Source organism: Nicotiana tabacum, chromosome 12 (assembly GCF_000715075.1).
Source record: "Nicotiana tabacum cultivar K326 chromosome 12, ASM71507v2, whole genome shotgun sequence".
NCBI classification, from domain to species: Eukaryota; Viridiplantae; Streptophyta; class Magnoliopsida; order Solanales; family Solanaceae; genus Nicotiana; species Nicotiana tabacum.
In genome coordinates, this window is record NC_134091.1 from 41,427,206 (window position 1) to 41,453,862 (window position 26,657).

At 37.2% G+C, this 26,657-nt stretch overlaps 4 protein-coding genes across 4 annotated transcripts; 1 reads left to right on the top strand and 3 right to left on the bottom strand.

Moving 5' to 3' along the window:
- Positions 1–1,884: 1,884 nt before the first annotated feature.
- On the bottom strand, positions 1,885–7,080 carry LOC107793599 (uncharacterized). Its single transcript, XM_016615982.2, has 2 exons — positions 2,398–7,080; positions 1,885–2,286 (listed from the first exon to the last, which is right to left on the bottom strand). Exon 1 carries the CDS (start codon positions 6,976–6,978, stop codon positions 4,882–4,884), a length of 2,097 nt encoding a protein of 698 aa, XP_016471468.1. The 5' UTR covers positions 6,979–7,080; the 3' UTR covers positions 1,885–2,286; positions 2,398–4,881.
- Positions 7,081–13,029: 5,949 nt separating this feature from the next.
- LOC107793591 (uncharacterized) lies at positions 13,030–13,780 on the bottom strand. The gene is made up of 3 exons (XM_016615970.2): positions 13,645–13,780; positions 13,379–13,530; positions 13,030–13,089 (listed from the first exon to the last, which is right to left on the bottom strand). Exons 1-3 carry the CDS (start codon positions 13,778–13,780, stop codon positions 13,030–13,032), a joined length of 348 nt encoding a protein of 115 aa, XP_016471456.2.
- Positions 13,781–18,390: 4,610 nt separating this feature from the next.
- LOC107793600 (very-long-chain aldehyde decarbonylase GL1-9-like) lies at positions 18,391–23,595 on the top strand. The gene is made up of 3 exons (XM_016615984.2): positions 18,391–18,588; positions 18,703–19,049; positions 22,698–23,595. Exons 2-3 carry the CDS (start codon positions 18,819–18,821, stop codon positions 23,238–23,240), a joined length of 774 nt encoding a protein of 257 aa, XP_016471470.1. The 5' UTR covers positions 18,391–18,588; positions 18,703–18,818; the 3' UTR covers positions 23,241–23,595.
- A 357-nt stretch (positions 23,596–23,952) lies between these two features.
- On the bottom strand, positions 23,953–25,842 carry LOC107793592 (pentatricopeptide repeat-containing protein At1g34160-like). The gene has a single exon (XM_016615971.2). The coding sequence runs from the start codon at positions 25,820–25,822 to the stop codon at positions 24,101–24,103; it is 1,722 nt and encodes a 573-aa protein (XP_016471457.2). The 5' UTR covers positions 25,823–25,842; the 3' UTR covers positions 23,953–24,100.
- Between the last annotated feature and the right edge of the window lie 815 nt (positions 25,843–26,657).

Genomic DNA, 26,657 nt, shown 5'->3' on the forward strand with positions numbered 1-26,657 from the left:
TCATTTCCCACTGTCTACTCCACCAACAGTCCTCTGTGACAACGTTAGTACCACCTACATTTGTGCTAATCCAGTTTTTCACAGTAGGATGAAACATGTAGCTATTGACTTCCATTTTGTTCCCGAGCAAGTTCAACAAAAAGCACTTGAGGTTCGTCACCTTCACTCTGCTGATCAAGTTGCCGACATCCTCACAAAGCCTCTTCTGCGTACCACTTTTCTGCGCAATTTTCACAATTTGGGGCTTGTTCCAGTCACCCCCAACTTGCGGGGGCGTATTAAAGGATAACAATTGATATCCTTCAGTTTAGGAGTTTGTTATTAGCTTCCTATTTTCTAGGTTTAGGATTTTGTTAGTTTCTTGTATTCTAGCGTATCCTACTGTACAGAATCTTATCACATAGTTTGTTCCACCTTTAATGTATTTCCGTTTGTATCTGCTATATAAAGAGCCTATTGTTCATGAATAAAATCATCTTTCCTCTTGTGCATTTTAAAACTTCATAACCATTAGTATCTTCGGGTTGGTTGAGCCCAACAACTGGTATTAGAGCCCAAGTTCGGAGGGGGGAACATAGCGATGGCGGAGTAATGGTATGTGGCTCGGTTTGCTTACCCTTACAAGCTTGGAGACGCACACACAAGAAAAAGCTAGTTCTGGGCTTCGGTTGCCATAATACTCTGACAATGTGGGTGGCACACAGTGAATCTCATGGGAGACCCGTGGGTCGTGATGGACCACGTGGAACCTAGTTCGAGGGAGAGATTGTTGGGTGTGCGAATAAAGTCCCACATTGGTAGCTGAAAAGATTAGGAGCCTACATATAAGGTGTAGGGATCTCTTAATGGTGTAAGGGCTTTTGAAAAAAATCGGGCAGACTTGGCCCAAAGCGGATAATATCACACCATTAGTATCTTCGGATTGGTTGAGCCAAACAACTGGTATTAGAGCCCAAGTTCGGACTTCGGAGGGGCGAATATGGCGATGGCGGAGTGGCGGTGTGGGGCTCGGTTTGCTTACCTTTACAAGCTTGGAGACGCACACAAGAGGAAGCTAATTGCAGGCTTTGCTTGCCATAATAGTCTAACATTGTGAGTGCCACACAGTGAGTCTCGAAAATTGGCCCGTAGATTGAGGCAATAGGCCAAGTGGAACTAAACTTGAGGGGAAGATTGTTGGGTGTGCGAACAACATCTCACGCTGGTAGCTGGAAAGATTGGGAGTCTACATAGTTGTTGGGCTAAATCAGCCCATAGATACTCTTACATGGTGTCTATACTCTTGCACCATTAGTATATACACCATTACATGGGCAAAATGAAAAGGAACAAACAAAGAAAATACCAGACATACCGGAAACGAAAGGTGAAGAGGTGGTCGTTCAGTGAAACTGGTGAAAGAGATAGATAGGTTGGCTGTAGGAGTGAAATGAAGATAAAACGCCGGGGGGGGGGGGGGGCATCACTGACCTAAATGGCAGTTTTGCCCTTGATCTACCAACTTGGCTCTTCAATAGAAAAGTTTGGAATCTCGGGTAACTTGAGAAGCTGCAGGAATATTTACATCAAATAACATTTGATCAAGTTCTGGGCAATCGTTGGCTTTTTGCTATGACCTAAATGGCAGTTTTGCCCTTGATCGACCAACTTGGCTCTTCAATAGAAAAGTTTGGAATCTCGGGTAACTTGAGAAGCTGCAGGAATATTTACATCAAATAACATTTGATCAAGTTCTGGGCAATCGTTGGCTTTTTGCTATATCAAATCTGGTGAGAATCTCAAATATAGTCCCATGAATCACTATATAAACCAAGAATATAGTATTTCAGTGAGGGCCAGATCATGAAGTCATAGATAATGATCAGGAAACACAATAAGAAGTTATACAAGAGTTGTCGAAGATAACATTTATGATAGTTTTGATACTCTGTTATTACAAACCTGAAAACAGACGGAGGGAGATAAAGCAAGAGATCAAGGCCTTGCACATTGGCACGCACTGCCATTACCAAAAAAAAGGTGGGGGAGAAACAAGCAGTCATGATTTATCATATTACACCCATTACATCACTGCAAAAAGGACTTTTGAAATGCCAAGGATTTGCCGCAACAAAAATCAATGGTGGCATTGTATGATCTGTATATGCAACACACAACTATAAGGAGTAGAGGCGGGTGCACGATGAAATATATTGATTATTACCATAGAAAGGAGCCCGAGTTCTCTCATGCGTATTTTTTCCAACAAACGTAAACTGCTAACCAACAGAAAGCGACTTTTAGTACCTGAAACACCAAATAAACAACAAATGTTACAGGAAAATTGTAGCACCGCATGAAGCGAGAAATACCTGTAAAATACACACACGTGAAGACTATGTATTTATTGGTACTTACCAAAGGAAGGAACCAAAGCTCTCTCATTCATATTCGCGCCAACCAACCATCAATGGTGACCAACGAATATACAACAAATAGTAACGAAAACTACTTCACAGCACGGAATGAGGAATATATTATACAAACACGTGACATGCCAAATTTATTCATAAATTTAATATACTCGTTATCCTGGTTAAAAGTAGAGAGATAGAGACAATCAAATAAATACACTGGCGTTTGAATGACGGTTCCATCAATCGTACCAATAACAGAATAAATAAGCAAGGGATTTTCAAAATCACACCATCACCCGCAATTTCTTTCCCTATTAGTAGCCTGAATCATCCAGATGAAAATGATTTATACACACCGGTGTACAACCAATCCAGCAGAAACCCCCGCCCCTCAACCGGTGTACAACCAAATACACGCTGCTGCCTTATCCTCAACTGAAAAATAATAAATGTCAAATGTCTAAAAAGCTAAACCTACTATTCTTGATCTTAGCAAACCAGACAATACATTAACCAGATAAGAAAAAAAACAGGTCCATCAAATATGCTAAACTCATGCAAGAAGCACCGAATATTGAAATTAAATATATTACTAAACAAGATACTAGATTATCAAAAAAAATAATTACCAACAAGATAGTACTATATAAGTAACAAATAACATTCTAACAAGCAAGAAGCTTTCTAGTCAAACCATTTAAGTAACTACCCTCCACATCATAAGATTCATTATCAAGAGTCCAGCCATTGAGTAAACCAGGAAATATCACAGAGCACAATCACTTCCATTAAAAATCCAAAAGTGCATCAATTTAATATATTTGGCATGTCTTTTCTACACAATCCAAAACCAATTAACCAACAGGAATAGATTTCTACACATTATTTTTACTAGTGGGAATATGTACGATCAGAAAGGGTGGGCTTGATGGTCAAGGGTATAATTTATGGACAATCCTGAGGTCAAAGATTGCTTTTTCAACACTTCAGGCCAAGGTTTTGCCCATCAATCCCCCCTGTAACTAACAAACAACTACACTTCAACCCCAGGCAAGTTGAGATCGGCTATGTAAATTCTCAATGTCCATGTCGATAAATTTTAGTCTGTCTTATCTTGTAATGTGAGGATTCAGTATATTGACTAGTTTGCTGGTTGTCTACTTAGGACCGGTCAATGTGAGCAAGCTCACACAAGTGGAGTTCCCTCTGTAACCACCGGGAAACAAAAAGGTGTTTTTATGACTAAGAAAGACTTTGACTTCAGGAGCAATAAAAATGTTATATGCATTGCAACAGGTGGACTGCATAGAAAAAAACTTGCAGATGTTAATGAAGTCAAACTCTACCTGCAGTATGAAATACAAAACCAAAAACAAATTGTAAATGTGATTTCCAGATAATGTGTATCTGCAGCCCAAAACTAAGAAGCAAAGTTAGAATAACAACAATTGAATATAACAGACTCAACCACCTTTAGCCGTTCTGCATCACAGCCATTCTACATCACCTTCAGCCGTTCCACATCACAGCAATCAAATATAACACACACAATCACCTAGTTAAGCAACGAAACACAGATAAAAATTTAATTCCCAAATCCCAAGTCAAAAGGATTGGCTCATATGTTGAAGGTCAACTACAAAAAAAGTATCTTCTAGACAATAAATATGAGAATCATGCTCAGATTCTCAGGCTGAATAGCTCAATGGCCAAAGATCAGACACTTCACAGCAAGCAATAAATTACAACCTTGTGCAGACAATCCATACAAGAAAATCAAAAGTTCAACACATTGAAAACTAAATACAAGAAAAGTATATCATTTTATACCACCAAAGGAACAGCTAAAAAGATGCAGGTCCAACATTTACCCGTATGAATGAAGAGACAAACAGGATATACAAGTGTGCATGCCCACATAGACTGTCAACAATTGAACAGATCAGAAAAACAACAAACAACAACTACGACTCAGTCCCAACAAAGCGGGATTGGCTATATGAATCCTCACTAACCATGTTTCTCCATTTAATTTCATCTCGGGCAAAAAAACAAGAACTTGGAAAAAGAGGAAGATGCATGCTTGAGGAATCGAACCCATGACCTTGGATTTTCCAAGGAACCAGTGTGACCAGCTTGACTGGATGAGGGAAAGTAAAAGCAAAGAAATGTTAAAAGACCATGTTTGATAGAAGGGAGGGAAATGAAATGCAGGAGAAAGTAAAGGGAAGTTAATCAGTTATTTATTGCTTTTGCGTGGTTTTTTATATTGTAAGTTTTAAATCTTTCCGGACATATGACATTTTTCCAGGTTGAATTGAGACGTCTTTATGCTAAGCCTTGAAAACTGGCCAGAGGTTTTTAGTAGCTCATGAAATATAAATTTTAAAAAAAAAAAAGGAGACTGTGCACAAAATCACTTCTACACTGGCTATACTACAAGGAGGGAAACTAAGGTAGAAAGTAATGCCTGCCCAACACAAAACTATCTCTTCCAGTACAAGTAGGATGAAGGATGAGCAACTGCAGCAGATGGAACATGATCAACTGCTCGTGAGCCACTGCTTCGGTGTATTTCAGTTGCTGGAACAGTATCAGCAAACTGATATGGTGCAGGTATGGTGTTTGGCAACCCTATAGAGCCTTCCAAGTATGGTGGAGGCCTGTAAGCGTCACCAGCTATGGTGTTTGGCAACCCCGCAGAGCCTCCCAAGTATGGTGGTGGCCTATTGGCATCACCAGATATGGTGTTTGGAAACGCCTTAGAGCTTTCGGTGTATGTTGGCCTATAGGCATCACCGGGAATGGTGCTTGGCAATCCCGTAGAGCTTGAGCCTTCCAAGTAGGATGATGGCCTATAAGCATAGCTGTGGGACGCCAGTTTGTCATACACGGCTGCATCACCATGCGATCCATATAACTGACCAATATGACCTCCTATTTGCCCGGGTATATGATCAACACCTAAACCTCCTTGCACTGATTTACCTGCACCAGCTCCATCCATGGCCACAACACCTCCCACAGGTCCTGCCAGTGAGCCAACAACATTTTCGTGTATCGAGCCTGCAACAGTTCCATGCAATACTGATGGGGATAGAGAATAACCATAAATGTGGCCAGCAGTTCCACCACCTCCTAATAAGGTGTTATTGCTATCAGCAACATGATTAACAACTCTTTGTTGTTGTGGTGGCCATGGATTTGGATTTGGAAAATGTGAGTGTCTCATTTCTTTGTTGCTGAAACTACCAGAAGACGACGACTCAATCTCATCATTTTTTCTCTTTTGTGCCATCTTCTGATCACCTATACGCATAGTCAATTCAGCAAGTTCTTTCTCACCTATATGCTTATTCAATTCAGCAATTTCTTTTTCCAAGTTCATTATTCTCGTATTGATTTGCCACCCAGGAAGGAGTTTCGAAGGATCAATCTTGTGACGTCCCAAACATTCGCTGACAGATTTCAGATGAGACAAGTGCTTCTTTTTATCTGAACGCACAGTAATACCTTGTTCAAGACCCTTAGCGTTGTTCAATAATGACACTTCAGAGTTATGTAAAAATGATGTCAAGTGTCTACGAGGGTTAAATCTCCCCTCCATTCCAAAAGTATAGGCAATGTCAACGGCCTCAACTACTATATTTTGCTTCAACATCCACTCAATTATTTCTGGGATCTTTTCCATGAGAACACTTGATCTCCTGAGGGCACCAGCAATTACCCAGGCATCACTAACCGTAACCAAATATCTGATGTCCAGATTTGTAAATGCTTGTGGAATCCCGAAACACCCAATGAGCAACAACAAACCTCGGGCATCCATTTCGTGAGCCTTTATTACTCCTCCTTGGCAAATCATTCTCTCCCGCCATGCTAAAGCTGCCAGCTCCGCGTCTTCCTTAGCCCCTTTGTCATTCTCAACAGCAGCCAACAACAAGCACTCCAAAGCCAATACAGAAGCTAATGATCTTGAGCTATTAACATACCTCTCGCTTTCCCCCTTGTTAATACATTCCGATACAAGCCTAGCAGGATTGGGCGAGAGTTTCAATGCCTTAGGGACTTGTTCACGCAGTCCATTTATATCTGAGAGATGCGTTATCATGTATTCCTTCAGACCAATGCTGTTCATCGTTTCGCACAGGATTTCCAGCTCTGAACGACAAGGGGATTTCGCTTCCTCCTCCTCCTCCTCCTCCTCCTCCTCCTCCTCTTCCTCTTCCTCTTCCTCTTCCTCTTCATCTTCATCTTCATCTTCCACCTCAGAAGGGTCAGATTCACAAGATGGTTCTGGTTCTGGTTCTGGCTGTGGGGGTGTGAGTGCCGCTGCTGACGGAGTGTTATTAGTTGACTGTTCATTGTTTCGCAGTAGTAGCATAGAGGAGCCGATTGAGGTCCGGACGGAATCAATGTGTTGTTCTAGATCAGTCAAGCATCGCTGGAACGCAGAGAGGCCGTCGGAGAGTTTGCGAAGATTGACAAATATCGATTCCTGGGAATGTATCTCGAGAGGTTCTGACCGCGGCATAGCACCGGCGGCAGCGGCGGAATCCGCTGGTTTTACCATCTTATTCATCGGAGTAGAATTGAACCAGAAAATTTGACCACAGAGAAGAAGGGACTAGGGAGGAAATGACAACATGGGTCCTTTTAACTACTGGGGTATGTTTAAAATTGTCCTTTATATTTACCTCTGACCATGTATAGTCCTTTCATTTCTTTTTCAACCGCTTATATAGTCCTTGAGTAAAATAAAGTTACATTTCTAGGGGTAGTTTGGTTCATGGGACATTTAGCCAAAAGTGTTTTTTCTGCAAAAATATTATTTTGTAAAGTTAAGGTGTTTGACCTAGTTTTTAAAAGGAAAAAAATATTTTTGAGTAAAAAAAAAAGTAGTGTTTGAGAAGCAGAAAAATGTAGTTTCTTCCTAAAATAATTTTTTTGAAAAGCATTTTTGAGGAAAATAACCTTAGAAGCACTTTTTAAAAATATAGTCAAACACTAATTGCTATTCAAAAGTGCTTTTCAAATTGATAAGCCAAACATAAACTGTTTTCCACCAAAAGTATTTTTTGAAAAAAAAACTTTAAAAAAACTTTTAAAAATAAATTGATTTTAGAAGTATGACCAAATAGACTATAATTGTGAGTTATGTTATTTCATGTTATGTATAACTTTTTATTCGGGAATTAGTAATATAGTGATTGTTTATACCACAAAATAGTGGTATTATTCCTATACGCACTCAACAACAAAAACAACAACCCTACCCTGAGGTAGAGAGGCTGTTTCCGATAGACCCTCGGCTCCCTCCCTCCAAGAACTACCCACCTTGCTCTTGGGGTGACTCGAACTTACAATATCTTGGTTGAAAGTGGAGGGTGTTTAATACTAGAGCAACTCACTCTTGTCAAGATGGCCTATTTGCCCATTTCTAAAGCTTTTCGCCAAAGTCTTCTAAATATTCAAGATTAAAATTAAAAATACATGTTTATCTCATTTTATCTAGTTTAAACTAAATACATGCCACGTTTATCCCATATTAAGTTTAATGAACCAAATATCTACCAATAATGTACATTTATAATATAGTCACATTATTATTTGATTTAGATATTAGAATGTCGTCATTATAATCCTGAATAACTTATTCTTAACCGAGCAACCCTTTCGTTAAATTCTAAACTAACACAACATAGATGAAACGAATTTTTGTACTTTCTGCATAATACATACAAATTCTTAGTCCAAAATTTTAAATTATCAATTAAATAATTAGAGCCATCACACTGAGCGAGTTGGGGAATTCAGTAAGCCGGCCCTAGTCCGACCCTTCATTTGAAAGGGCCTCAAAATGCTAGCCTAGCTCAACTCTAAGCGGACAGCGGGTGTCACGTCCCGACCACGGGGAGCGTGACCGGCGCTCAACTGAATTACCCTGGTCGAGCAAGCCTGCACAGTGCTGTCTACCCAACTTACCCATGGATAAAGAGAAGAATACATTTCATTAATTAGACAGTAAGAGGTCATGTGAATAACACCAGTTCATTTCCATTAGTTACGTCATTAACAAGTCTCCAAAACAGTACATTGTACAATCATAGTTAAAGTGGAACAGATGATATAAGTACAACATTTTTAGTTTAACCTTCTCATAAACAGATACAACTCACACTATGTCTACGGAACCTCTAACGGGTACAAAAGAGTACTAGGATAATGCCGGCAACAAGGTCCGGACTATACCTCAAAATGCAATACATGAGAAACAAAATATACATGACCTCGATATGAAGTGGGACTCACCAAGTCAGCTGAAAGGAGGATGTACTGCTATCACTGATCGATGTCGCTTGTTATGGAACCACCTACATCCATTAAAAGATGCAGCACCCCCGGCAAAGGGACGTGAGTACATGTGAAATAGTACTCGTATGTAAGGCAGACAGAACAACATATGGAAACACGATAACTCAAATAAGAGGCAAATAAATTACGTCAAGAAACTACGAAATGACCCATAGCATCACATGTCAAGTCTTATTATACTTACATCATTCTGAACTTCTCTTAGGATCAAGCGTGCCCTATGAACTATGTGTGGGATACAAAATGTAATATAAAAGTATCAGCACATACAAACAAGGGCAATGAAAGTGGCATTATTGTTCGTGCTGCTCATGCGTCTTACCATACCGCCCATAAGGTTCACATATTATGTTATACACCTATGTGTTTCATAAACCGTCCATAGAGTTCACATATTATGTTATACACCTATGCGTTTCATAGATCATCCATAGGGTTTCATTCATATTATACATCTATGCATTTCATAGACCGTCCATAAGGATTCATTCATATAATACACATATGCGTTTCATAGACCGTCCATAGGGATTCATTCATATTATACACCTATGTGTTTCATAGACCGTCCATAGGATTAACATATTATACCATCATGTACACGCCCATATTTACACTCAAGCGACATGATTAACATTATCGTTAAGGTCGTAAGTTTCCGGATCATTGGGATACCTCATGTTCATACTTATCATGGAGAAATACAGTTTATTACATTAACACATGCATGTCAAATCACTAAGTAGATATCAATGGTGCATGGACCCAATTTCTTTTCCTAAGGTTCATCGTCATTTAGCATTGGACGTCCCTTTTCCACCTCATTATATAACTCCTTGTCATCTTAATGACACCGGCTAAGTTCATGATTCTCGGTGACCTAACATCGAAGTAATTTATATTCATTATTTTAGAAGCATACAAACTATAGTTGAAGCCATTGCAACATACAGTGCCTCATGATTCTTATTTCGGCAAGCGGCCACAGTTCATGTTCGTACTATCACTTACTTGTACTTGCCATGGATGATTATAGGACATTAATGACATTATTATATAAAGGAGTCAAAACCCATCTCATAATATTTTACACATTTTTTCATTTTATTGGCACTATTGGCCATAACGCAATCTCATTCTTGGCACGATGGTCGTACTTCATATCTCATACTCTCTTCTTTCACTTTCAAATATCATCACGGGTCATCAACAACAAAGCATTTCTATTAAAGACTTTAAATCCACATATTGAGCAAATAAGAATGTTAAACACATTGAGATTTCTTACACAATTTGACATAATAGCCTTCATTTAAATCACAACTTAAAGATATAATATTTGGATATGCAACCCATGCTTCGAGCACATTTTCAAATAGAATATAACATAACAAGAACATTGGAATACATATTGAACATATATCTTTCGACACAAGGCTTATTCAGAATAGTCAATTTATAATGAACAACTCGGGACTTACAAGATCATCGTGGGATTCAATTCTAAGAGAGAAGTTTAGCCAACATATTTCGCTTTGAGCTTTCCTTAATTCACTACACCATTCCGGAAATCCTATAAACTTTGATCTATTTAGAGATATGGCCAAATTGAACACAAATTAGGGAGGAGTTCATGTTTCCACCTCATTTGAGCATTTTATCAAATACTATGTGGGCATTATTATTACTAGCTTCTCCTATGGAGGATTTCCTTCACCCCACAACTCAAAGTCTACCCGTTTGAGTTCAACTACCTTCCCACAACTCATGAATGTACATGCATGCATAAACAACAACCATCATCCTCAAAACCTTCCTCCTCATTACCTATTCCCAAACAAAATTTTGAAATTGAAGGTTAGGGCTAGAATCTTACCTCTTGGTTGAAGACCTTGTGAGCTTTCTTGTTGAATTTCAAGGCTTGATCAAGATTTTGGATGAACAATTAACTTAGGAATTTTACCTCTCACTTTAGGGTGTTTCCTCTCTCTAAAAATATCATATATTCCCTTCAAAATGGTATCTTACATCTAATTATCGAGATAGGGTCGAGTTATAAAAATTAAAAAAATGAAGCCCCGATGCAGATCTGCGACCGCATATGCAGATCTGTGATCGCATATGCGACCGCATAACGCTCATGTAGTCCGTAAAATGGACCGCATAATGGCCCTCCATAACTGGGCATTTCTACCCCCCACTATGCGACCAGTCTGCGGTCGCATAGTGCGCCGCAAAACTTCCCTCAAAAATTCTTTTGTTGGGTCTGCGATGGATAGTGCGGCCCATGAAATGATTTATGCGGCCGCATAATGGACCACATAATGGTCAAAAAATTTGCTCAAGTTCTGCTTCAGTCTGCGACAGATCTGCGGTCCGCGGATCAGTTCTGCGATCGCAGAATGGACCGCAGAAATGCCCTGCACTTTCAAAAATTTTCTTCAACTCTCCAACGCACTGTTTAACCCAAAAAGTCTGAATGAAGAATCCCTCCAATCGTCAACACATAAGCCTACTTCGACACCACGAAACCCCGAGTTTTAGGCGAAATTTTACGGGGCCTTACAGCGCGTTAGCCGTGGGCTTGCCCCATTTTACACAAATAATTGGTCGAATTTACAATTTATTTTCTCCAATCGGCATATATATATATATATATATATATATATATATATATATATATATATATATATATTATTTACCAATTTATGAGATAATTTATTTATTTGAATGAAGAAAACTTCTTAATGGTATATGAGAACAATTTAATTAATATTAAATAATAAAAAAAGGTGTAAAGGCTTACATACTTTAGTGGTAATATCATTCGAATTACCGAGTTGCTATATTTTCCCCTAAAATTCCCCAATTACACTACACTATTCAAAAATTTGTTCTCCGAATATTACCGTTAGAACCAAAAGATACGAATGCTTTTTACTAGTGAAAAAATGGTAAATAGTTTATTTTTATTAGAGTTTAATCATATTTTAAATTATAATGGCAAAATAGTTACTCATAAATGTGAAAATACAACAAAAATACTCCTATCTAAAATACGGAAGAACTCCAAGAACGACTACTGGACTTTGAATATTTATAAGTTCAAAATCCATATACTAGAGTTCGAAACTTTAAAAAGTAAAATTCCAGCATATATTGAAACCTATTCTTTTCGACAACCTGATGAATTACATGCAACTGATTGATAAGAAGATGAAATTGAGGGATTGAAGAGAGGTATTGGTTGATTATAACACAATATACAAGGTTGGCATTGAACCCAAGTTAGATCACTTTCTGTGTCCACAATCACTGTCATGTTTCGAATGCATAATGTCATTGTGATAATGTAATTTAGAGGCTGCATTGGAACTCTTGAAGAGAAAGGAATTCGGGTGGTTTGTGATAAAGTCTCAACTTGTTGAGAACTTATATTCTTGATATGGGATTGCATTAACCAAACTTGAATATTTTCATATCTAGAGAAGCTGCTGCCATGGGACAAAAAACTAAATACGATGATAATGCTAGAAAATTATACAGGTGACCGAGAGTAAACAATTTAGAATTTCAGTATCATATGCTGGAGTTTCACCTTTAAAGGTCTGAACTCTAGTACGCATTGCTGGAGTTTCGCTTTTAGAAGATCTGCGAAAACTCAAACGCTAGGAATAATTTCTGGAGTTTGAACTAGTAAAGGTTCAAACACTAAGAATTGTTCCTGGAGTTTGAACTCCAGCACATATGTTCGAGTTCCACCTGCCAAAGCTATGAACTCCGGGACCGATTGTTTGAGTTGTGTTTCGTATTTTAGTTAAAGGGAAAAACGTCAATTTAGTCGGACCAGTGGCTATTTTACCATTACAATTTAAAATATGGCTAAAACTCTAATACCCGATTCAAAAAGTGACTAGCCTAGTTAGTTTTTACTCTTTACTATAAAGACCTTTGGGCCATTAGTTGTCAACGTAAAAGGTCTTTATCCCATCAACGAATAGGGAAAATAATAACAAATAAATAAAAAAGAAGTAAGCAAGGAAAATACTATAACAACAGCAAAAAACAATTCTAGTAATTTCTCATAAGTGTGGTTTGGGGAGGGTAAGATGTACGCAGCCTTACCCCTACCCTGGAAGGGTAAAGAGGTTGTTTCTGATATACCCTCGGCTGAAGAACGAATGAAAAACAGTAATGGCAATAAGTAGAAATAACAACAAGATAAAAATAAGACTAAAGCCAAAAAAGCAGTTAAACTCTAGGTAGTAATATCAATTAATGAATAAAAGGATACCATACTAACACTAATGCTAGCAAACTGAGTAAGACAAAGAGAAATGTTCAACTACCTACTAACTTTTTACCCTAATCTTCGATCTCCACACCCTCCTATCTAGAGTCATGTCCTTAGTCAGCTCCACCTGCACCATATCTCGCCTGATCACCTCTCCCCAAGACTTCTTAGGCCTACCTCTACCCCTCATGATACCCACTGAGGCTAACCTCTCGCACCTTCTAACTGGGACTTCTATGCTTCTCTTCTTAACATGTCCGAACCATCTCAACCTCGCCTCTCGCATCTTATCCTCCATACGGGCCACTCTCACCTTATCCCGAATAACTTCATTCCTAATCTTATCAAATATGGTATGCCCACATATCCACCTTAACATCCCCATCTCAGCTACTTTCATCTTCTGGATATTAGAGTTCTTGACTAGCCAACACTCTGCTCTATACAGCTTAGTCGGTCTAAATACTACCTCATAGAATTTACCTTTAAGTCTCAGCGACATATTCTTATCACTCAAGACACCGGGAGCGAGCCCCCATTTCATCCATCATACTCTGATACAGTGCGTGACATCCTTACCAATCTCCCTGTTACCTTGTATTATAGATCCAAGGTACTTGAAACTTTCTTTCCTAGCGATGAACTGTGTATCAAGCCTTACACCCATGTCCGCTTCCTGAGTAACTTCGTTAAACTTACACTCCAAGTACTCCATCTTGGTTCTGCACAACTTGAAACCTTTAGACTAAAGAGTCTGCCTCCAAACCTCCAGTCTATCATCAACACCTTCTCGAGTCTCGTCAATCAGAACTATATCATCTGCAAATATATACACCACGATACCTCCCCTTGAATGTGTCGTTAATGCATCCATCACCAAGGACGACAAAAATGGGCTAAGGGCTGATCCCTGATGCAACCTCATCACAACTGGGAAGTGTTCTGAGTCTTCTCTCACTGTCCTGACCCGTGTCTTAGCTCCATCATACATGTCCTTAATCACTCTAGGCAACAAGCACACCTTTAACCTCTAAAAACCTCCACATAACCTTTCTTGGGACTTTATTATTTGCTTTCTCTAAGTCAATGAACACCATATGTAAGTCCTTCTTCATTGTCCTATACTGCTCTACCAATCTCCTCACCAGATGATGGCTTCCGTATTCGAATGCCTCGACATGAAACCGAACTGGTTCTCAAAAATAGACACACTCTTCCTCACCCTCTCTTACACCACCCTCCCCCAAACTTTCATCGTATGACTTAGCAGTTTGATACCCCTATAGTAATTGCAATTTTGTATATCACCCTTGTTTTTGTACAACGAAATCATCGTACTCCACCTCCATTCCTCAGGCATCCTGTTCGTCCTAAAAATGATGTTGAACAACCTAGAGAACCATTCCAGGCATGCCTTACCCCCGCTCTTCCAGAATTCTACCGGGATCTCGTCTGGTCCGGTAACTCTACCCTTGCTCACCCTACGCATCACCCTCTTGACCTCCCCCACACTTATGCGTCAACAGTACCCTAAGTCTCGATGACTCTCGGCGTGCTCCAATACACCTAAAACAAATATTCTTATCCCCATCATTCAAGAGTTTATGAAATTCTAGGGGGGCTATTAGAACTAGAAGACACAAAATTCTTAGCATGAGAAGAAGAAAGATGCATGCTTCACTTTTCCGTCTTGATCATTTCCTTTGCAATCTTTCATGCAATAGAGGAGGTAAGATCTTCACCAAGAAGATCGAGAAATAGAATTACTAAGAAGCCAAGAGAATATATATATATATATATATATACTAAACTTAGTGTACGTGCTTTGCACGTGTACCTCGAATAAGTAAATTTTCTTTAAAACTCATATATTTATCATATTAAAAATTGTATTAGAATTATAAATAGAAGTACATTCAAGAAAAAAGTATAAATTTCTAAAAGTTATGATTGTTGCTCTTGTTTAGTTAACTCAATAAAGGAAGAAACTTTCACATATTTTTTTTTAAATTTATCTTCGTCAATATATTAAACTTAAATTTGTATCGATATAAATAAATAATCTTTTAGAAGCTTTTTATATAAGAAATACTAAATGAATTTAAGGTACAATCTTATAGTACTTTGGAGAAAAACATAAGCTGAAAATTATAGAAGTAGCAATATAGGTTATAGGCGGTGGAAGAAAAAAAGAATCTCTTTGGTGATTCGTAAGTGAATAACAAGGATCATTTTATTGTAATTTACACAATTCCAATAAGAAAAAGAGTTACATAAGTAAAAACATTCTCAATTAAATTATATTTGGAGTTTTCATATAGTTTAAACAAGAAAAAAAAAATTATAACCAAAATGTCAAGTGACCTCAAAAGCCTAAATATTATGAAACTAATTAAAATTTATATTTTTTTCTAGTATAAAATTTATTTTTAATAGATAAAAAAATGTGATATGTACAAAGTATTTACGAGCCATTTAATTTAATTATAGTTCTAATGAATGTCTACTTTCAAACTAATTAAAATTTATAATTTTGTGTAATATGAAATTTATTTTTAAAAGATAAAAAATTGATCAATATTTTAGATAAGGGCTTGAATGTGATTTATATGTACAAAGTATTTGCCTGCCATTTAATTAATTATAGTTCTAATGAATATTTACTTTCATGGTGACCGCTGTTTTATTTGTAAGTATCCCGTGGATTCAAAAGATATATATGTGATTTTTTAAGTTAAAATATATCCTAAAAAGATTTGTCGGATTGTAACGAAAAAGAAACAAAACAAACAGACACTTGAGAATCCTTATTGCAAATAAATAACTATTATTTTTAAACTTAATAATAGACACTATTAGTTGGAAAAATAGGGTAGAAACACTTTTATTGAATCAAATTTTCTAGCTAAAAAGATAAATTATCAATGAAGTTCTTACTAAAATATTTATGAATTAAATTTTATGACTAACGAAATTTATTTCTAAACCTAGCAGTAGACGCTATTTGTAGAAAAAGTATATATATTATCAAAATACTCACCGAATCAAATTTCATTTGAAAATAATTAAAGGGATATAAACTATCAATCAAGCTTTTAAGAAACACTTAAGAATTAATTTTCATGAATTGTTCTGGTGTGATTAAAATATAATGGCAGAGATTGATGCAGTAAATAAAAAAAATACAGAATCAATCGTGTTGGAGTTTCCATGTCTGAAACAACTTTCTGTAATCTTTTTTCTATATTGTCTTTATTTTCCTGATATCTTGCGTCCTTATTGGGGAATATTAAATACCAATAAGATTAAATTTTTAAACTATATAATATTCAGTTATAAGAAATAAAATAATAGATACTTTATCGACCTTAAATATCACAAATAATATTATATTCATGTTTTAGTTTAAATAAGAAAAGGATTTTTATATGGTAAGACTTAATTGAATTTAAAGTCCTATATATATTAGGAATTCTTACAAAGTAATGCAAATAATGAAAAATTTAATGCCTACAATTTAGTTGATTTTGAAGACAATGACTTTTTTTATCCAATGCGAACTCTATTTTCAAAGGGTAAAAAAGGCGAACGATATTTCGCTAATAGCTTGTTTGGATTGTTGTTACATGTCGTTTCATAATGTATCGTATTGTATTGTACTGCATTGTATTGTATTGTTTGATGAACACAATATTTTGGATATATTGTATCGTTTGCCGTCGTTTCATGATGCAACGCACTAACAATATGAAGAATAAACTTGTAATATTATTAAAAAAAAATTAGGATACAAAATAGAATTATTATATAAAAAGTAGGGTAAATGATAAAATATGATTATTTAATAATAAAGAAGGGCAAGATGAGAGAAAAAAGTAAGGAAACAACGCCACCACACCAAATCCGTCATTTCATAAAGTGACACTTTTCGTCGTTACGTAACGATGGATTTAACGATACGATATAATAAAATTTAAGTAACAATCAAAACAAACATTGTATTTAAAGTAATAATACAATACAATACAATAGATAACAACCATCCAAACAAGCGTTAAGAATTTTCGTGCTTTTAATATAGTATATATATATATATATATATTTCCCTCTAGCTCCTGTCCTCTTCCTTTTTTTCTCCACTCACATCCTGTTCCTCACACTCTGCTCTTAAACTTGAAAAAAGTGTTGGCCAACTTACCCGAAATCTTGGTCGATAATTGAATATTTGACTTCCTCTCTTTCTTCATCCATCTCAATTTTATCTCCAATCTTCAAATTAGATATCTTTTGGATACGTACAGAGGATAAAAGGTCATCCATTTTGTAACTTGAATACAAGTTCAGAGTGAATATGTGTATTTTTTTCCCCAGTAACCATGTGCATACATGTTCACATATTATTAAAATAGTGCAATGATCATCCTTGGTTGCACACATTTTATTGGAGGAGTAGGGGATTTGACTTCTCATGTAATTTAATTTTCTCATTAGCTATTTATAATTTCTTTTTGACTGCAAGGCAAAATAACTGTCTTTAAGTAGTTTAGCTTTTACTCTTAAGCATCGTGCATCGTTTGGTTGGAAACAAGTTATCCTAATTAATTATCCCAAAATTAATTATTCCGGAATAAGTTATCTCATCCTTCTATAGAGATTAAAATACTAATATCAACCAAATATTTGATAAATTAATCCCGAAATTAATTATTCCTTACCTCTTGTACCAAACGAATCTCTTCCTCTTTTGCACAAGGACTGTTCAAGTAAAACGGAACAATAAATTCGAAAATAGATTTAAAAAATAAATAATGAAAAAGGCGACATGAAACCACCAAGGCAAAGGAAAAAGAACTTTTGGTCAATTCCTTCATAAGGAAATGAAAAGTGTCTAGCCATCTTAGGTTTTACAATTCTTTCATTTGGATCTTTTTTCTAAAAAAAAAAACTATTAATACTCACATAGTATAACGTAAATTGTATGTAATAATAGATAGATAGACAATACTTGCACAAAATTACACCTTTGGCCTCCTCCCATGATGTGTACGGACATGATGTGTACGGACAAAATAAATCCTGGTCACTTAAAATGGTTCCATGTGACTTTCAACTTTCAACATCCACTGAAATTCTGCTCAAGGAATGCTTTTACAGACAATTGAAATAAAAGGAAAAAAAAAAAAACAAATGATCACCTCTTACATAGAAAGTCAAATACTACACTTACCATTAAAAATATCTCAAGTGAAAATATTTAAAAATAAAAAATAAAAAGAAAAAAAGAAGAAGAAAGAAAACAAAGAGAGCAAGCCATTTCTGTAGTTTGCCCCTTTCCTTATCAAATCCCGCTTTCCCTTTTCCAACGAATCTCTCAGAATCATACATAATTCAAAAATAGGCACCGAATCTCACAACTGTCACCACTACCATTTGCATTAACCCCAGCTCAACCTTCATATACATTATAATACATATGCCCCAGATCTATTTTCCCAAGAAATGACATTTCCAATCATTATTTATGTAAGTTTTGCCTATACCCATTTGTGTCATTTGATCTTCTTGGGGCTAAAAATTTGATCTTTTTAATCAAGAACTTATTGGGTTGTTTTTTGTTTATTGATTTTTTTGTTTCAGGGGATATGTAATGCGTGTTTGTGTATGTAGATCTTGAGCTGGAATTTTGAGAATTGAGAGTGTTGAATTAAGGGGAAAAGGGAAGGGGGTAAAATTTAAAAAGAAAAAGAAAAAAAATGGTTTTTTGGGAGGGTTATGTGAGTGATGAAGTGATGGGGACATTTGCCCCAATAGTGGTGTATTGGTTATATGCAGGGTTTTATCAGCTATTGCCTCCAATGGATAACTATCGTCTTCACACAAGGAAAGAGGAAGATGAGAAGAATTTAGTTCCACTTGGTGCTGTTGTTAAAGGGGTTCTTCTCCAGCAGCTTGTTCAGGCCACTGTTGCTCAGCTGCTCTTCTTGGTATTCCTCAGCTACTTATGGTTCTTGTTCCATGAAATTTGTTATATCTGTTTTGGTTGGAATTCTTTTGATTAATTAGATAGCCGTGTGACTTGGTGGGTTAGGCCTGTAGGCAGGGGCACAACTAGAAGCCCGAGTACGGGTTCGGCCAAACCCAATAGCTTTTGTACACACATTGTATTTATGTTAAGAAAGTCATTAAAAATATACAAAAATTAGACTTCGAACCCAGTTATTAGCACTTGAATCCAAAACTCATAAAGTTGAAATCCTATCTCTAATTCTATAGGAATGGATAGGTAGAGTTTGAGGCATGGGAACAACCCTTTTGTAGAAATGCAAAGAGAAGGCTGTGTACGATATACATGCACGATCCTCCTGCGTCTCAAAAAAAGTTTGGGAAGCAATTTGTGGGCGGGGTAAACCCCTTCATATAACAAATTTGTTCAGATTGTATTGCTGTCGGACTTCCAATTATAACCAACTTGTCGTTTGCATTTATAGTTATTTATGAGGATAACTAACTATGGAATGATTCTTCATGAGGTGTGCTCTATTTAGTGCAGCAGTTATTTGATTTAGATTCTAGATTCTTCTATTTAATGTGCCAGTCAACCTTAGCTTATGCAGTGATTACTTTTTTGCATCGACAGACGTGCTTGTGCCTCACCCCCTCCCATACTACAGTTTTAGTTTTGAAACACTTGAGTACATGGGATATTTGGTATGGTCCTTCTAAGAACATTGTTCCTCATGAAATTGATAGAAAAGTAGTCAGATAGGAGGAAAGGAATTGTAGAAAAAGCATCGAAGCATGGTAAGACTAACAATTATGTCATATTCTCACGAGTGAATGAAGCATTTAAGTGATGAAAGTATTTTGTTAGCAAGTTAATGAATGAAGGGATGGTGACTTTAAAAAAAAAAAAAAAAAAAAAAATAAATATATATATATATATATATATATATATATATATATATATATATATATATTTTTTTTTTTTTTTTTCTTTTTCTTTTCCGTTAGAAGCATGATGAAGTTTATAAAGATGTTCCAATAGTGCCCATTGACAAAATGTGCTTGTCCTCTCCTCCCCCGTCTCCACATGCAATAATACAGTCTTTGACCGTTCGAAGGTTTGACTACATTGCCATGTTAGATATGGTCTTTGGAAGAACATTTTCCTTATGGAATTGATAGAAAAGAAGATGGAGAGAGGGAAAGAAGTCTAGAATAAAGCATCTAAAGCATAGTGAAACTAACCACTATGTTATATCCTCACGAGTGGATGAGGTATTTTATTAACAAATTAATGAACAAAAAGGGGGATGGATGAGTTTCAATTTTTGTGTTCTGCAAGCATGATAAGGTTAGATAAAAATGTTTCGTAGATTTTAACCATTTTATAGATAAAGTTATGTATCAACTTGTGTTTTGGGCCTAACCTACAAGCATGAGGAAGTGAAATGAAGGGCTAAGTAACTTTCTGGTCTTACTGAATGGCACGCCTCATATGTGCCTCGTTTTCAGTCTAAGTACATCAACTTAAGGAAATGGTTCAAAGTTGGAAAACTTGGAAGTTGAACTTCAAGGAGATTTGACAATCAAGGGCAGCTTTTCATCTTGCATAAGCTAATAGCAATTTTAAAGGATAACCATCTGAAGGATAACTTTCTCCCATTATCGTCAAAGTAGTAAGGTGTTTGGGTTACTTGCATTCTGTTTTATCTTCCAATCAGGATGTTGTAGAATGTGTAGCCAGTCAGTATTGAAATGCCATACTTGAATCTGGACACTGCTTGTTGCTTCTAATTTTTATTAATTGTATGTATAAGCTTTTAGAATAAAAACTTGCTGTAATTTCAAAAGGCTTTAGGGACACTGTGTCCTATGATGTAGAGACTTTAGGTGTCTCTAGATTTTAGTCACTAGGGAGCTCAACCTTAAAAAATGAATGTGAGGTGCCAAAACTGTCATCCTGACATATTATAACAAGAAATGCTTATTTATGAATAGCTATTGCCTGGGTTTCCTCATTGTAACCATTGGATAACAACAATCTAATTTGGCCATGTGGAGGATTTTTCCCTACCCTCTGTTAAGCCGCAACTTTCATATTGGTCTTACAGGATTTGTGGACCTGTAATAGTGAAGAAAACACATTCTTTGGGAGATTTGTTTCCTCCATAAAATTGATCCTTTCATTATGGTGAAAGTCCTGGCTGCTTCTTTGTCAGAGATTGCTGTGAGCTCTCTAGCTTATACAGGCAGGTTCTGTTCTTAGGTCATATGCATGCTAAGCAACATGGATCGATAAATGAACCAGTGGAAGAAAGAACTCTAAAGTCTCCACCAGGGGTTCGTCAATTCATTAAATTTTCTTTTCGAATCCAAGCACGTGGCCTAGAGATCAATAAAGTGAGTGAAAACCAAGAAGACCAGGGTTCAAATTCCAGTAGAGACAAAAAATGTTATATGATTTCTTCCTATTTGCCTAAGCCTTGGCGGGTAGTGTTTCCCAATACTTGCGCTAGTGGGAGGTAGCAGGTACTCGATCAAATAGTCGAGTGCGCGCAAGTTGGACGGGACACCACCGTTATCACTAAAAGACAGAAATTAAATTTCTTTCCTCCTTCAAAGATGGCTAAATTGCACCTTAATGGGCTATCTTTGAGATTTTTTTCTCTTTCATTCTTAAACTTTTAATTCCCTGTGCTAACAATTTGTTTGAATACTTCTTAAATTTGGGTAAAGCCTTTTTTTAAATGTGATCATCAAGGTTTTAACATTGGAATTTCATTAGTTGAAAGGGTCACGGGATAAAGGTGGTCATCGTTTTTCTTTTAGTAAAATTTACAGCTATTTAAAGTCTTCACCTATAACCATAAAATGAAGTATGGACCTCAATTGTTGAGAGTTGAGACGTAGAATGATCAGCGACCTCCTAGGCTCCTATATTAGTTACTCTGTGATAATTATCCGATACTTCTAATTGATTGTTAGAGCTGTAACTTATCTGCACGACCGCAATTCTTATAATCTATCCATCTAGTGTTCAAAAAGTAAAGCTGAGTTAGATATCTGTTGTTGAAAATGATCCTGTCTTGTCGTCAGAAACAAGACTATTTTTAGTGTTTTTTTCGTCGGGGGTATATAATGCTGCTTAATGCTTGTACTAAGCTATTTTACTCTTTGAGGCTGAACCCGCCACCCGGTTCTCCATTATGTTAGAAGGGGAAAACTGCTAGCTAGCACAAAATGATGTTGCATGGATTCGTAGAGTCCTGAGTAAAAGAAAATTATGAGGTTGTCTATAAGGTTATCTGAAGTTCAATTTCACTCCCAGTAATGGATTTTGGCGCTTAACAGCTATTCAATGCAAAGAGGAGATTTCAAGGCTTGCAGAAAATCCTGGAAATCTATTTCCCGTACCAGCTGCATATATCCATGGCAAAGTAGTAACTAGCGATTATTAGTTTGGAAGTATAGATTCATTTAGTTTGGCAAAACCAGATATGATATTACAAAGTCTGTTGTTTTAGAGAAGTTGTAGGATGAAGGTTGTTGATCTTGTTTCCTTGTGATATTGATTAGCCATGGCAATTTCTTGACAATAACTGACTCAAGTTTCTGATTTTCTATTGCAGATAACTTCGAAGGTAACTGCATCAGGAAATGTAGTTCAGCCCTCAATTCCTGTTCAGATTGTGCAGATAATTATTGCAATGCTGGTCATGGACACATGGCAGTACTTTGTGCATCGCTACATGCATCAGAACAAGTTTTTATACCGCCATATTCACTCCCAGCATCATCGGTTAGTTGTGCCTTACGCGATTGGGGCCCTTTATAACCATCCACTTGAAGGTCTCCTCCTGGATACCTTTGGTGGTGCTCTTTCATTTCTTGTTGCCGGAATGACTGCACGTACTGCTGTAATCTTTTTCTGCTTTGCTGTGGTCAAAACGGTTGATGATCATTGTGGACTCTGGCTGCCTGGTAATATCTTCCATTTGTTTTTCCAAAATAACACTGCTTACCATGACATTCATCATCAGCTTCAAGGCACAAAGTTCAATTATTCTCAGCCATTCTTCCCCATATGGGACAAACTTCTTGGAACGTACATGCCATACAGACTTGTAAAAAGACCTGAGGGTGGTTTCGAGGCACGACTGATGAAAGATTAGTTGCATTTTGATCGTTAGTCTCTGTATGATTCAACATGCTTTTTGTAGGGATAGCTACCAGTTGAGGTTGTTCACTCTAGCAGCTGCAGAAATTAGAATTGTTCATTCCTTTCTTTTCAGTTGACCCTGCTTATTCGTATTTTTTTTATCTAACCTCTTGATGATTTGTAAGCCTATTGTTTCCGAGTTGTTACTTTGTGCAGTATTACTTGTTCAACTATTGCAACTTGCTTATACTCTAGCAGGTTGATGATTTTGGATTGCCATTCAAGAGTTGTGAGTTGGTAAAAATCAAGATCATGTAATTAAAATTGTTAAAACTTCGTAGTGTAAAATTTCATGGTCATTGGAGTTATTCGCACTGTTTCATCATTCGTTCTTTAATTATGATATTGGCTAAGCACCAATCAAAACGTAGCTGCTTTGCCACAATATCCATTTGCTTAAGCCAAAAAGAACAGGGTGGTTCGACTTGTTTATTGACTGCTGCGTACATGTTGAGTCAAAAGTAAATTGAATCTACATTAAAGTAATTGCCCCTGAAGCTCCTCTTCTCATGACATTACACAAACAGAATCCTCATCACAAATTCCTCTTCAGATTTTTGAAAGTGAGTCATATCTCTTGAGAGAGCGAGCCTTGGTATAATGGTAGAGTTGCTCCTTTAGTAACCTGTAGATCACGAGTTCTAGTCTTTTTGTGGAAATGCCAAGAATACTGCATACAATATACGCCTATTCTTCCCTATCTCTCAGTCTTGGGGAGCAATTTCCGCACAAGGTGAGCCCTTTTAGTCATACATATGGTTTCCTCCGCCACGTCAAACAAATGTGCTTTATACATAAAATTTTGAATCAATCTCACCAGTATTCTTTACAAGAACAAGCCCCATTTTTGAATCTGTGAAAACGAGTCCTGTCTCTCACAATAATCTCCCGCTCATATATCTTTGAAATGAGCTTAATCACAACATGACAATCCCCGCATATTCTAAGATTCTTATTCACGCTTATACAAGTGCCATCTTGTGTACTGATCAAACCAAAAGCCACTGCAAGCTTCTCACTATGATAACACAGTGCATTCTCCTTCTCCTCTGGTCCTATATCATGACACACATAATTAGTTTCTGCCACATACCCGTATTCTCTAATCCTTAGCAAAATCTCATCAAGCTTCCAATAAATCTCCTTCCACTTTGGATGGTTCATATCACCATTCATGAACTTGTATATCGTTCCACCAACCTCAATATAGCTAAAACCCGGTACTTTCTTTACATCCTGACCTTTCATGGCCTCCCTTACTCTTTTCACATCATGCCACCTCCCTTGTGCTGCATAAAGATTGGAGAGCAAAACGAAATCCCCACAATGATTTGATCCCATTTCAACGAGCTTCTTGGACACTGTCTCTGCCATTTCCACATTACCATAAGTCTTGGAAGCCCCTAATAGAGTTTGCCATAGAACCACATCAGGGACCGTAGGCATTGACTCTACAATTTTATAAGCTTCATCTAATCGCCCAGATCTTCCCAACAAGTCCACCATACTACCATAATGCTTTACATTCTTACTCACTCCACATCTATCCATGGCATCAAACAATTTCATTCCGTCGTCCACCATTCCCGCATGGTTACAAGCACAGATTGCAGCTAAGTAACTAACACTGTCTGGCTCAATCCCAGTTTGGCCCATTTTCTCGAAAAGCTCAAGCGCTTGTTCTCCATCTCCATACATTGCGAGTGCCATAATCATGGTATTCCACGTGACATGAGTCCTCGAGCATTTCATCTCATTGAACACTTCATAAGCTTTTCTAACAAGACCACATTTAGCATACATATCAATAATTGCATTACAAACAATCACATTGCAATCAAGATTCCTACTTTTGATATACTCATGAACACGGTCACCTTCTTTATTCACCCCCAACTGCGAACAGGCAGAGAGAGCACCAAGCACAGTGACCTCATTTGGTTCCATATTCTCCCTCATTTTCTTATAAAGCTGCAAAGCTTCAGTGGGTCGGTTCCCCTGAGCTAGCCCAGCAATTAACGCGTTCCAACTTGCTATATCTCTCACATCCATTTCATCAAACGCTTGGCACGCATAATCCAAATCACCACATTTCGAGTACGCATCCAGCAAAGTTGTGCGCAACAAGACATCTGATGCAAACCCAAATCGGATCACATGGGCATGAAGCTGTGGGGTTTCGGAACGGGCCAATGCACGGGCACAGGCTTTGAGGGTGAAAGAGCAAGTAAGAGCGTCGGGCTTACAAGGCAAACGAGACATGGAGACATAAAAGGTGACAGCATCAATGGGCTTGGGGCTTTGGGCAAGGCCGCGAATGATGGCGTTCCATTCATTCTTGTATGGGAAAGTAATGCTGCGGAAGATGTAGGCGGCGTAAGGGAGGTTGCCGGCGGAAGAGACGGCGCAGAAATCCAAGAATTTGGCGCGGCAAGTGTAGAATTGAAAAATGCCAGTGGTTACGAGATGGGCTTGGAGTTGTTTGAGTTGGGAGAAAGAAGTGCATTTTGACAGTAACGAATCGACGTAGGCCATACCACACTAATGTCGCTTGGGAGCAGTTTTAAAGGGAAATGCTCGCGGTTCTTTCCTTTTTTTTTTTTTTGGATTAAATATTATTCCCTCCGGTCCACAATAAGTGATAAATTTATCTTGGCCACACCCATTAAAAAAATATAAAATGTGTGACTAAACTACCCTTAATTAAATGTTGCATCATAGTTAATGTGAGGAGTAAAAAACTTTTTAGGGATACGTACATAAGGGTAATTTTGAAAAAATAAATTGAATTTTTTCTTGATTATATAAATGGACACTTATTTTGGACCAAAACTAATAGGTAAATTGGTCACTTATTGTGGATTGCAGGGAGTAAAAAGTAATTGACGAATAAAAGCGATGATATTGCAGCTAGGACGGGCTGACCCGTCATTTGAACAAGTCTTAAAATGGGATGAAATTCAAAAGGGATTTTTACCTTCCTATACTACATATGAAACTTTATTACCCTCTATAATCAAGTTTTAACTTAATTACATGGACATATACAATTTACCAATTATATACAATTAGTATTAATGAGTATCCCTTTATATTATAAATTGAATAGGGATTTATTTATTTTCCATCCCTGCTCTCTCTTTCTCTCCCCCCGTCTCTCATTCTATCGCTCCCCGTATCTCTTTCTCTCTCTCCGCTCTCTCTCTCTCTCTCTCTCTCTCTCTCTCTCTCTCTCTCTCTCTCTCTCTCTCTCTCTCTCTCCTTCTGTAACGACCCAACCGGTTGTTTTGAGAATTTAAGTCCCGTTCGGCGGCATAAGGCCCTGAGCAGCTTCGTATTATGTGTATTGACTTGCGTGCGTGGTTGAATT

Bases quoted from the DNA above. Each gene is read 5' to 3' on its own strand.
- LOC107793599 (XM_016615982.2), bottom strand. From the start codon at position 6,978: ATGAATAAGATGGTAAAACCAGCGGATTCCGCCGCTGCCGCCGGTGCT.
- LOC107793591 (XM_016615970.2), bottom strand. From the start codon at position 13,780: ATGGAGTACTTGGAGTGTAAGTTTAACGAAGTTACTCAGGAAGCGGAC. The intron at 13,531-13,644 runs GTAAGGATGTCA...TCTATGAGGTAG, and splicing joins ACAAGGTAACAGGGAGATTG to TATTTAGACCGACTAAGCTG. The intron at 13,090-13,378 runs GTGAGAGTGGCC...TGTCTTACTCAG, and splicing joins ATGAAGTTATTCGGGATAAG to TTTGCTAGCATTAGTGTTAG.
- LOC107793600 (XM_016615984.2), top strand. From the start codon at position 18,819: ATGGTTTTTTGGGAGGGTTATGTGAGTGATGAAGTGATGGGGACATTT. The intron at 19,050-22,697 runs GTATTCCTCAGC...TTTCTATTGCAG, and splicing joins TTGCTCAGCTGCTCTTCTTG to ATAACTTCGAAGGTAACTGC.
- LOC107793592 (XM_016615971.2), bottom strand. From the start codon at position 25,822: ATGGCCTACGTCGATTCGTTACTGTCAAAATGCACTTCTTTCTCCCAA.